This window comes from Rhinolophus sinicus, linkage group LG04 (genome assembly GCF_036562045.2).
Source record: "Rhinolophus sinicus isolate RSC01 linkage group LG04, ASM3656204v1, whole genome shotgun sequence".
NCBI classification, from domain to species: Eukaryota; Metazoa; Chordata; class Mammalia; order Chiroptera; family Rhinolophidae; genus Rhinolophus; species Rhinolophus sinicus.
In genome coordinates this window covers 152,286,672-152,298,715 of record NC_133754.1, presented here as the reverse complement: position 1 = coordinate 152,298,715, position 12,044 = coordinate 152,286,672, and the positions used below count along the sequence as shown (strand labels likewise).

The following is a 12,044-nucleotide window of genomic DNA, read 5'->3' as shown; positions in this document are numbered from 1 at the left end:
CTCTCTCTTAGTTCCTGGAATCCTTCCTTAGTCCTGGAATCCAGGTAAAGGAAAAAGAATGGGTGTCTTATTTTGAAAAGATGGGTTTGGTTCCAGAAAGTTACTATGCCAAGGGGCAGAGGACATTGAAATCTGTCACATGGGTGGAAGAGAATTGGAAGACTTGTTGTTTTTTTTTTTTCCCTGTAAAATTATGTTTAGTTGGAATAGTCTAAAATTATTTTTTATTATGCATTTATAGAGGATGGAGCTCATTCCTGCTCAGGTTACTATTGTGGGCAATATTTATCCGCCCATTATTATCATTGTATCAGATGGCTGTGTAGGCCTCTTATGACTTGTCCTACTCGCCAAGGAATCAGATTCACCTTGGGTCAGATCAGAAGTTCACACCGTAACAGCCCGATTTGACATTGCTATCATAGCTGTCTGTCATCAACACCATGAAAGGACTTCTCTGTAGCATGTACACGGGAACTTTAAAAAGAAATCTGAATTTCACTATTTTAAGTTAGGAAACATTTCTTGTTTTAAATTTTAGAACTGTGAACCAAATATGATACATATCAAAACTAGGCAATGAATACAGAAGAGATTCATTCAACATATATTGGTCTCCACCATGTGACAAGCAGTTCATTGTGTGTTGAGCGAAGAGTAGAGAACAAAGCAGACAGTCTTTGTCCTCGTGTAGTTCATCGTCTGGGGGAGACAGACATTAAATGCACATATTCCACATGTCAGACTCTGTCCCACACACCTCCTTAGAGAGCTCATAATTCCCGCCAGGTGCCAGTTTTTTTCACTCCCCACGATTTCTCAGCGTTTCCAAAGTTTGTTTGTATATGCATCTCATTCCTATATCCTCCTGTATCCTCAAACGCTTTCTCTGTTTCACCTGATCACATCTGGCCATAGAACTCAGCAGCAGCACTACCCATTTCTACTAGAAGTCCATTTATTTTGTGACTTTTAGAGATTTTTCTATGGATTCTGAGGCTTGTGCATTAAGGTCCCACTGTGGAGTCTTTCCCTGCTGTTTGGTTCCTCTCTCTCTCCCAGCTCCAGAGCAGCCGACACCTTCCTCTCCTTATCTCACACAGGACTGTGTACCCCACACCCAGGCCCACAGCACACGCGGTTCTCCTTTCCTAAGGGAAATTGTCTCCAGCTTGTTAGACAAACACACACAAAAATAAGTTCATCAGTTACAATTGTGGCAAGTGCTATGCACGAAAAATACAGATGGATATGAGGTTTTATAATAGGAAGACCTAATAGCAAGTATCAGTTAGAAAACACTTAATTTTAACTCAAGGGAGGATTACCTAGAAATCCAAAAGATAGGTAGGAGTCAGTCTGGAGAAGTGGGTTGATGAGGGTAGAGGGGAACCTTAGTAGTGGGAATTGCAGGTGCAAAGGTCCTGAGATGGGAGGGAATTGGGAGGGTAACTGGAACATTGTGAGTGAGAGAAAATGGTGGCAGGGAAGCTGGGAGGTTGGCTGGGGCCATGTACAAACTAGGTGTTGTTGGCTGTGGTAAAGCATTTAAACGTTACTTGGAGTGGAACAGGGAGCACTGAAAGGTTTGAAGCAGGAGAATGGTATGATCAATGATTGTATGCATAACTGCTGGAAGGTTGAATAATAGAGGACTAAAAAATGTCCATTGGTTTTAGTAACATGCATGCTGCCAAATCTTAATAGAAGATGATAGTGTGAAAGAGGATGTGTGTTAGCTGCTGGCCAAAAGTAGACATTCTTTTGATGGACATTTAATTCATGAGTGATTACCTTAGGCTCTGATTTTTACCTCTCTCAAAATAATTTAATAGAGAACATTGGGTAGCATGTGTGTGACTTTTTAGAAATAAGAACCTTAAAACATGAAATTTTGTATTGTGGATTTTTTCAATGCAAAATAATAATCCTCTGACTACTAGGAACTGTCTCTAGAATAACAAGGCTCAAACTAGTCATTTCTTTTTAAGTATTGAAATTCTGAATCCAATTTCATAGCTACTAGTCACTCTTAGCAAATAAAAAAAATTATTTTATTTATGAGCTAAAATTTCTGGAAGCTTCATTTAATGGTGTATATTTCTTTCTACAGACCTATGGGGCATTATTCTGTGAAACAAGTGCCAAAGATGGTTCGAATGTAGTGGAAGCTGTTCTCCATCTTGCCCGGTAAAGTTTTGTCTCATAATTGGAAAACTGGATGTAGGATTGAATTTTCACTTAGTTGCTGCATGTGTAATATTTCTTGACCATAACATGAATATACATTGGGAAACACTGTCTTGTCTTTCATAGTGGTTAGAGAAACAATTCAACATGGATTTTATTAAAACTGGTAATGCTGCTTGTTCACTGTGAACATTGGCAAAATACCTTTACTGCCAAACAAAGCAGGTGCATCAGTGGTGTCGTTGACATTTCTGCAAAATGTCACCACAAAGCTAATAGTTGACTTGTATGAATCATTTCCAGGAACTAGAGTTTAAACGCAAGAGACTTTTATGAATATAACTGTTATGACATTTTCCAGGGTAAAGGAAAAAAAAAACACCTCAATAAAGCAAATTGTATATCATGCCAGTTGGAAGCTCTTTGTTAAAATTATTACCTAAGTAATTATTAAACTATAGCAATGGTATTAATAATAAATAACATTTGGGGTCATAGTTAGAATAAAAAAATTGCATCATTGAGGAGCTTCGATATAAATGTATTTTAATCCTTAGAGTATTCTTAAGAAATAAAACATTATCTGTTAGATTTATCTCTTCTGCCTAGTTTTCTGCCACAAGTGAAAGGATGATTCTTTATTGGCTCAACAGGATTACATGTCCAAAAAAAGGGAAGAAAAATCAAAATGTGCATTGCCAATGACCTTTAATTGTTGACAAAGCGAAAACATAACTTTAGGCATATAGTGCTTTCCCTGATTACTTGTGAAGTTTTACAAGGATCTTAACTTTAGTATGATAATTGGCCTCTTCTGTTAGTAAACATTGACAGTCAAAATACTTTGCAGTATTTTAAATACTTTGCAGTATTTTAAATGCTCCTTTTCTATTAATGACAATATTTATAGTGCTTACTAGAGTAGAATTATGTTAATAGAAGGTTTGGACTGAGGCCTTGGGAGAGACTGTGGCCCTCGCTTGAGAGAATCAGGAAATGGCCTTAGGTGGCCTGTTTGGCATTGGTTTGTGGCAGGGCTTGGAAGATGCCTTGACTTGAACTCAGAGTCTTTGAGCATTATCTCCTTTGACATCCATCCAAGAGAGAAAGCCACCTCCCCATATCACACTGGAAATCATTTTTGTTTAAAGCGAAAACAGTGCTAACTTTGAGTATGACCTAGAACAGGTAGAAAAAAATGCAAACAAACATTTAAACATGTATAAATTCAAGTGAATTACAGGCTACTATCACATTTGTCAAATAAGACCCAAAATAAAACCTTGATAAATTAGGTGCAATTATGGATTCCATGCACCTTTGTGTCCACAGCCATTTTGGCCAAAGAAGATACATTCAGTAAATGGGGAGGATGGGAGAGTCAATGAAATGGACTAAAGATGTAATAATTGCTGAATTAGTAGGTGTTTTCACTTCTTAGTGAATTAGTGAATTCTTGCTGAATTAGATGGTTGTATTGGTATTTCATTAAAATGTGCATGAGAATTCCTGGATGGAAATAATGTGCCTGCTGAGCCAGATGGGTGTGGGGAGGACCTGTAGGTCTTTAAAGCATCTTAGGTCCAAGGCTGAACAGGAGCTCAGTGCGACTTTAGGCAGTGTGGTTCTGAATTGCTACTCTGTCTGAGCAGACCAGGCCCTTGGCGCGGCTGTTGGCTTCTGCCCAGAGTGCTGGAGGATTGTGGTGTCAGGAAGCTCAAAGTCCATCCTTAAATCTGCCCTGAATAGCTGGGAAAACTTGAACAAATCCCTGTCTTCCTTTAGGCATTCCTAATCCATGAAATGAGGGAGGGGGCTGAAGAAAATTATCGCTGAGGCCCTTTTTGATTCTGACAGTCTATGAATCTATGGATGGAAATAATGTGCCTGCTGAGACAATATTACAGCCTATACTCCACTGAAGAAAGTAATCGCTATTTAATGCCAAATTGTCTTGGAGGGTCATATTAAAGTTAAACGACTCCAAACTGCCATGGTCACACCCAGCGTGTGGAATCGATTTTCTTTATTGTATCATAAAGATGGGAGAGGCCATAAACCGCCCATCCCCATCTGCTCCTGCCAGCGTGTTGGGTCGGCCAAGAGGCAGCCCTGTTTATGGTGTAGCTTCCACACAGCCCTGGGTTTGTTTACTTAAAACACCTGTGTGCATAGACATTTTGATAACAAGGGCACTTCTTGTGAATCACTTATCAAAGCGCTTTTTAAAATTGTTGGTATTGAATTATGGCCTGGTTTGGGGTCTCTAGTTATGTTAGCGATGTGTTAAATATGAAAGTTATAAAGAAAGCACATATGTAAAGACTTTAATTTGCTTTATATATACTCTGCCTTCAGATTTGCTTGTCAAAGTACCTAAGTCTTAAATGGAAGTGGTGTAGTTTCTACAGGTTCAATGAACATTTAAAAGTGTTTTACAGCCTTTAGAAGGTTATGTATAATGCAAAACATAGACGTTCTTGATTTAGATCTCGTAAGATACAAAACTCCCAGCACGGTCCCTTTCACACCATGTATTACCATAAAACTTGAACTAGACGGGTTTATGGATTTGCACTGTCTGAAGGATTCGTTTTTTGAAAGGAGGCCATAAATGTTTGGTTAACAACCTGAACTGCGCTGCTTTTTCTTGGAAAACCTCTCAATCCCAGGAAAAGTTTCTCCTAGAAACGCAATTTCCCTATAGTGCCGATAGGGCATTCATCACCACCATTGTCCATTGGGAGGTAAATTTGCTATCACCAGAACCACAGGCTTTAAGCCTTTTGCCACAGATTCAAATTCAACAGGCATTTAATTGATCAATGGCCTGAAATTTGAGAAAAACACAAAAAGCTCAGGCTGATGTATCTGTTCAGTGCAACTGCTGAGCCCGTTGGGTGTAAATCTGTTGCTAAGATTGAGTCATTTAAACAGCAGTTGTTAAGCAAATGGTGGTTTTTGGTGAGATAATCTAATTTTCCTGGCCTTATAACTGTTTTAGATGTTTGGGATTATATCTTTCTAATTTCCTTAAAGTGGACATGCCTACATTTTTTGTGGATTAAAGAAACTGAAGGCCAGATGAATGATGCGGGTACCTAGTTTTCTCCCTTAATAGTTGCTTTCAGGTGTCTGCATTATTATGAACACTCAGCATGTGAGAGCCTTGTATATGGTTCAGTGGAGATATCAAGGGAATGTAAGACAGGCTGTGCAATTTAACATTAGATTAAAAAGGAAAAAGAAAAGAAAACATGTGACTAGGCAGCCATATGATATGTAGCTGATAGAGGCCATTGGACTTCCCAGAAGGGAGAGATGTGAGTTGCCTTATGAGGATGCTATGGCTATTGTACCCATTGTACAGATAAGAAAATTGAGAATTAGAATGCTTGATCACCTTACTCAAAGTAACACAACTACTAAGTGGCAAAATTGGGACTTTTTACTACTAATCTAAATCACTGGCTTGCCATTTAAATATTGGTAATCTTAGGATTCCATTTGGCACTCTCTTCCTCTTTACTCTGTCTCTCTCTGCCTGATGTCTTCCATCCCCATGGTTACTAGAACTATTTCTAACTGGTTACTTCCAATTTCTGTGTTTTCAACTCTCACCTCTTTTTAAGATTCCATAATCATATTCCCACAGACCATCAAGTGAAATTCCATAGGCGTTACTGGCCCAACATATCCAAATCCTAATGTGTTAATTTTTCTTCAGAGTCATTCCTCATTCTACATTCCCTTAAGAAACTACCAAAATTATAATTAAAAATAGTAACCTGAAGTCAATCTTAACTCCTTCTTCTCTTCCATCATCATTTATCTCTAGTGAGTTCTGGGGCTCTGTTGATTCAGTGGCCTCTCTGTAATCTTTCTTGAATCTGTACATATTTTTTGCTTCAGGCTTAAGAATTTATTGTGTGGGAATTTCCTGCCTAGCTTAGTGTAGGGGGCCCCTAAATTTCTGCCTCTGCATTTCTCCAACATCAGTTCATCCTCCACCCTGCAATCAGGGTAATCTTCATAAATAAAAATCTAATGAATACTTACTTTCTTGCTTACAACCCCACGTTGGCGTCCTATCTACAGTATAGAGTTTGAGCTCCTTAGCAAGTGGCTTAGTTCCCTCATAGTCAGACCTGACCTCCTGCTCCGATTATATCTCTTATCTTGCTTCCCAAACGAATGGTAATCTATAGACACAGCAAACTTTGTTTCCAGTCATGGCAAACTCTTTTATGTCTCTTTGCCTTTATGCATGCTGTCCCTACAGCCAAAATCTCCTTTGCTCATTAACTGAAGGTGAATTCCTATTCTGTCAGGCAGTCCCTCCGCTGTCAGTCTCCATGAAGCTCCAGCTCCACGAGGCCTTCCTTCCCTGCACCCAGCACGGCCATGTTGCACCCTCTGTGTCCCTGCAGCACATTGCTCATGTGTGGTAGCAGCTATCTCGGGACCTGGCTGTGATTGATGTAGAGCTCTGGCTCTCCCTCAGAGCTCACTCATTGAGGATCCCAGAGTTTGGCATAAATTGGACATTTGTTGAATGACCAAATGACTGAGAGTTTGCATTTGGAAGTCGTATTAGTTTTCTATTGTTGCTGTAACAAATTCCCACTAACCTAGTGGTATAAGCAACGAAAATATATGATCTTACAGTTCTGGAAATCAGAAGTCTGAAATGAGTCTTCCAGGGTGTCAGGGGTTGCCTTGTGTCTTTTTCTGAGTCTGTTTCCTCACCTGTGAAGTGAGGATAATAATGTTCACCCATCACCTGTCACGGGAGTGTGTGTGTGGTGTATTGAGTAAGAAAAATGTGAAAACGTGTACCATAGTATTTATTAGCTGGCCTTTCAGCAAGAATTAGTTTCCCTTTTTTTTCCTACTCATAGCGCAGTGGTTTTCAAAAGTTAACACATACCAGCGCCTTCTGGAGCTATGCTGACCGAATTGGTAGCCCCTGGCCACCTGAAGTGCGGGTGACCCAAATTGAGGTGTGCTGTATGTATTAAATAAATATTGGGTTTTGAAGACAGTATAAAGACTGTAAAGTACCTCATTAATATTTGTATTGATAACATGCTGAAATGGTATTTTTCTACTAAGTTAAATAAAAAATATTAATAAAGTTAATTTTACCTCTTTACATTTTTTAGTGTGGCTACTAAAAAATTTAGAATTACATATGTGGATTATGTTATATTTCTATTGGGCAGCATTGCTGTCCTGGGAATTTGCTGATTCCCAGTTTCTACCACCCTGTTACAAGCAGTTTCTTTCATCTATCTACCCCTCTGTAATAAACCACCTCAAAACTTAGTCGTCTAAAAACAACACCTACTTTTTAAATTTGAAATTACCAGAATTGGCTGGACTTCAGTTGGAAGGTTCCTCAACTGCTTTCACTTGGGGGGTGTCCTGCATTTGCAGTCAGATGGCCACTGGGCTGTCTCGGGCTGGATGCCTGCGACCAGGGCGCCCCTCCTTTTGTCCTCTCATCCCCCAGGGCGCCTCTGCTGGCCTCTCTCCATTGAGGAACCCTGGACTTCCTAAATAGCAGCTCAGAGCAGCCAGGCCTTGTTAACTCCTGGCTTGGAAGTCACAGCAGACCATTTTCTTGCTATTCAATTGGTCTCAGCAGTCACAGAGCCAGTCCTGACCAAGGGGGAGGGGCACAAGCTCCACCTCTTTATGGGGAAGCACCAGGCACTGACAGGGAAGGGTGGAATTGTTTGGGAACACCTGGGGACTTGCTGTCACACTTGCCTCACCCACAGAGATTGTCATGCAGCTTATCTAAGGCAGGACTTCCGGTTCTGCATATTTCACAAGCATCCCCAGGGCTGCACTTGGAAGGACACTTCCCTAGGGGGCTTTCATAAGATCCTGGAGATCTTTTGTCAGTGTAACCTCTAGTAGTTAATTCTAGAAAGAAATTTAGGAAGATTCAAAAGGATGATTTTTTTTTTTTTTTGAATTTTAACCATCATTACCTCCCATGATCATGTATAATTAAAGAATGGTTATACAGTCATCATTGCCTTTGCTCATGTCAGCAAGTGTCAGCCAGGGGTGGGAGCCAGGTTCCAGAATGTTAAGAGTGAGCTGTGTGTGAGGCAGATGCTGAAGATTGTGAAACCACAGGAGAGAACAAGAGGCTGTGTGTGCATGTGTGTGTGCATGCCGAGTGTGTGGCCTGGTGTGCTGGAGCCAGCCTGCATGGTTCGAATCCCAGCTCTGCCACTTCTCCTGCTGTGTGACCTAAGGAGATTCTGCACACGTATATAAAAATGTAAAATGGGACACAACAAATTCATATGGTGCTGGTGAGGACTAAATAAGCCACCATCTATAAAGCATTTAGAACAACATCTGGATGGCACATGGCAAGTGCTCAGCAGTGCCGTTTTTATTTCTACAGAGTCATTTGTGGTTTAGTTTTGTACCTCAGTAATCCCATCTCCTCCTCTACCTCTACCTGTATCTCTCCCTCTCTCTCTCTCCAGGGAGGTGAAAAAAAGAACTGACGAGGATGACAGCAGATCCATCACCAATCTGAGTGGGAGCAGTTCCAAACAGTCAACCCACATGAAGAATTGTTGCAAGGGTTAAACCAGACACATCCTTGGCCTGTGAAGTCTTACTTTCCGGAGTACAGAACGTGTGGGATATGTTTGCCTCTTACACAGAGGCGTGCGGCCTGTGGACACTGTGACATGTGGGAAGTCTGAACTGTGTTCTTGGTCCTTCCAGAAACTCAGCTCTTCTTTTACTACGATTCCATGAATGATTTGGGCCCTCTGGTTAAATCAAAATATACTTGTCATGTCCTTACAGAGTCTTAAAAGATAACTTGTAAATGTTTTTTAAGTGCTGAAAAAAAAATCACATGCTCAGATCAAAGCTGTAGTAGAAACTCACAGACATAATTAGATTCATGCAGTAGCTGACTTCATAGATAACCTATGACAACATTTCCTGCCCATATTTAATACTAGAGTAGTAATAAAAGGGGGTTATCATCCTAGTTTTGCTGTTAACTAGCCTTGTGGTTTCAGACATGTCAACAGCCTACGTTCTATCTGTTTCCTTGTCTATAAAACAAGGCAGCTTGGCCTTGCTGGTCCTGGCCGTCACAGTCTGTCGCACTTTTAAGCAGTAGGAAGGAGAGCATGATAGCCCACGGTTAATAAGGACTCTGGGTATTTGTATTTTTAAAATATTGCAGTATTGATTTTTCTCACTTTTGAAACAAGAACAGAATTTAATTGAGGGAAAAAAGTGGTAATTTTTAGGCTCCAGCAGAGACAAAAAAAATCTATTTTTTTATGTATAAAGAAAATAATTTTTTGTGACAAAAATAGTTGTATACAAAAGAGGGTGTTTTATAATCTCAGAATACTTACAAACTCCATGGTTTAAATTCAGTGTTAAAAATTCTAATGAAAACATATAAAGCCACGTAGTACTAAAAGTACAATGCCCAGGAAAGTTGTCACTCTTCTTAAAAAAATACCAGTGTGTGGTTCCCAGGGGCTGGGGAAAGGGAGAAACTGAGAGTGACTACTAATGGGTATGTAATATCTTTTGGAGATGATGAAAATGCTCTGGAATTACATTGTAATGGTTTTGCACAACTTTGTGAATATACTAAAAGCCACTGAATTGTATACTTTAAAAGAGTGCATTTTATGGTATATGAATTACATTTTATTTAAAAAGTACCCTAGCTCTTAGAATTACTTAACATTTTGTCAAATGAAAATATCCAGGTTTTTAAACCTTCCCATGGTTTAAAGGCATAATCTCCGATATAATACAAATCCCTTCACTCCCTCACTTCCTTAAATAATGAACAATGAAAGAAATGTTATGCATGGTTTTTGGAAAATCATCTCTTTGAATGAGAAATTACGGTTAGGGAAGGAATCAGAGTCCTTTGTTTAATGTAACTAGTCATATCCTCACCAAGGACCTGGTTGGTCTTGCTCTCCTTCTAAACCTGCGATGCCTCCCAGACTCCCCCATTGAAATGTCTCTGAGAGCCAAAGGAGTGAGACCCTAGGGTGGGTCAGTGAGGCCTGCTTTTTGGGTTTTGGTTTTCAGTTGTGTGAACCAATTAAATTATTCCCGGCCAGAGGTCTGAACTTCCCTTGGTTCATAGAGATCCCGGCCCCAAATACTTTGTCCCCAAAACTTAAGTAATAGCTGTTATTTATTGTATTATATAGGCGAAAAACATCCCTTTTGTTGAATTAAAACAATTAATTGTAGCAGTTTTTTTCCTGTTTATGATTTTTATAATCAAACCTCAAATTCCCCGAGTTTAATTCTTGTTTTAATGAAAATTCACCAGGTACATTACATACACTGACTGTAAATAGCCGCAACACCACTTAGCTTTTAAAAGCATGCCTTCCCTCTATTGATGATATCTAGTTCTTTTTACTGGAAAATTGTATCTGTCCATAGCAACTCCACCATGAATTCTTGTTTCCTTTTTTATGGTTTTTGGTCCCAGAAAAAAAGGTTTACATTTCTGACCAAAAGGAATTCCTTGCTCATGGGGAACTATCAGACTGAACAGGGGTGGGAGTGGTGGTTATTTTGTGACACGGTGAGCTGAAAGTTCTGCCACTGCCCTTTGCCTGTGGAGCCCCATTTAGAATGGACCTGACATATATTTGTTGACATATAGGATTCATACTTAGGTGTTTGGTGCAGTTGCACAAAACTGTTAGTATACATGTTATCATGTTGCCTTTATTTATTTTCCCCCAAAGTGTCTCTCTATATTTGTCTTAGAATCTGTATGTACCGTGTTTCCCTGAAAATAAGACCTAGCCAGACAATCAGCTCTAATGTGTCTTTTGGAGCAAAAATTAATATAAGACCCGGTCTTATTTTAAAATAAGACTGGGTCTTATAATATATAATATAATTAATATAATGTAATATAATATAATATAATATAATATAATACCAGGTCTTATATTAATTTTTGCTCCAAAAGACGCTGTAGCTGACAGTCTGGCTAGGTCTTATTTTCGGGGAAACAGCGTAACAGTATACCTTTGATACAGAAGTATTATTTTGGGTTTTGCTTCTGAATTGTATGTCCAGTACACCCAAATTTAGATTAGATTAAATTAGATTAGATTAGCTAGGCACCTTTAATAGACAAAGCAATCATCTTTAACTATTCGAACCTGGATAAAGATTTTGTTAATAAAATCCAAATTAGAGCTTTATAGCTCTGGTTAGCAATCTTGTTTAAAGGAAACCTACTTACAGCTCTTTCAGCTGCATTGCTAAGAAATCATGATTATTACCAACATTTGATTTCATGAAGGTGTTCTCAAATTTAAAGTATATTTTCACTAAGAACAAAAATACAGTCATGCATCATTTAACAAACCTAGATGGTTTGTTATATATGTCCTGTTGCTCCCAGGCTGCCAGCCTGTACAGCATGTTATTGTACGGAATACTAGGCAATTGTAACACAAAGTATTTGTGGATCTAAACATAGAAAAGTTACAGTAAAAATACAGTCTAAAAGTAAAATGTGTGTGCGCACAAGTGTGCTCGTTGGTGGGGCAGGGAAGGGCTGTGGAGGGAGGTGCCATCGGAGGGAGAGTAGATGACAGGAGTAGATGTCAAGGGAGAGAAGGGGAGAGAAATAGCAGAGATTGAAAGTGACCCAGATATAAAGCTTGAGAAGGGAAATAATAAAAAGGAGAGGAGCAAGGGAGAGAGGGAGGAAAGAAGAGGGAGAGGGACACTTGTTTTTTCTGGTCTGGTCTGGGGGGAAAGACAGAGAAAAAGAGAAATGGAGTGAAGTG

General features: G+C 39.4%; 1 protein-coding gene across 1 annotated transcript in view; it reads left to right on the top strand.

The window, feature by feature from the left end:
* Positions 1 to 11,156, top strand: part of RASEF (RAS and EF-hand domain containing) — a 71,607-nt gene extending 60,451 nt beyond the window's left edge. The window contains exons 16-17 of the mRNA XM_019750093.2: positions 2,114 to 2,190; positions 8,706 to 11,156. Of these exons, the coding sequence (XP_019605652.2) occupies positions 2,114 to 2,190; positions 8,706 to 8,811 (183 nt within the window). The 3' untranslated portion in view covers positions 8,812 to 11,156. The remainder of the gene's footprint in view (positions 1 to 2,113; positions 2,191 to 8,705) is intronic.
* The last annotated feature ends 888 nt before the right edge of the window (positions 11,157 to 12,044 follow it).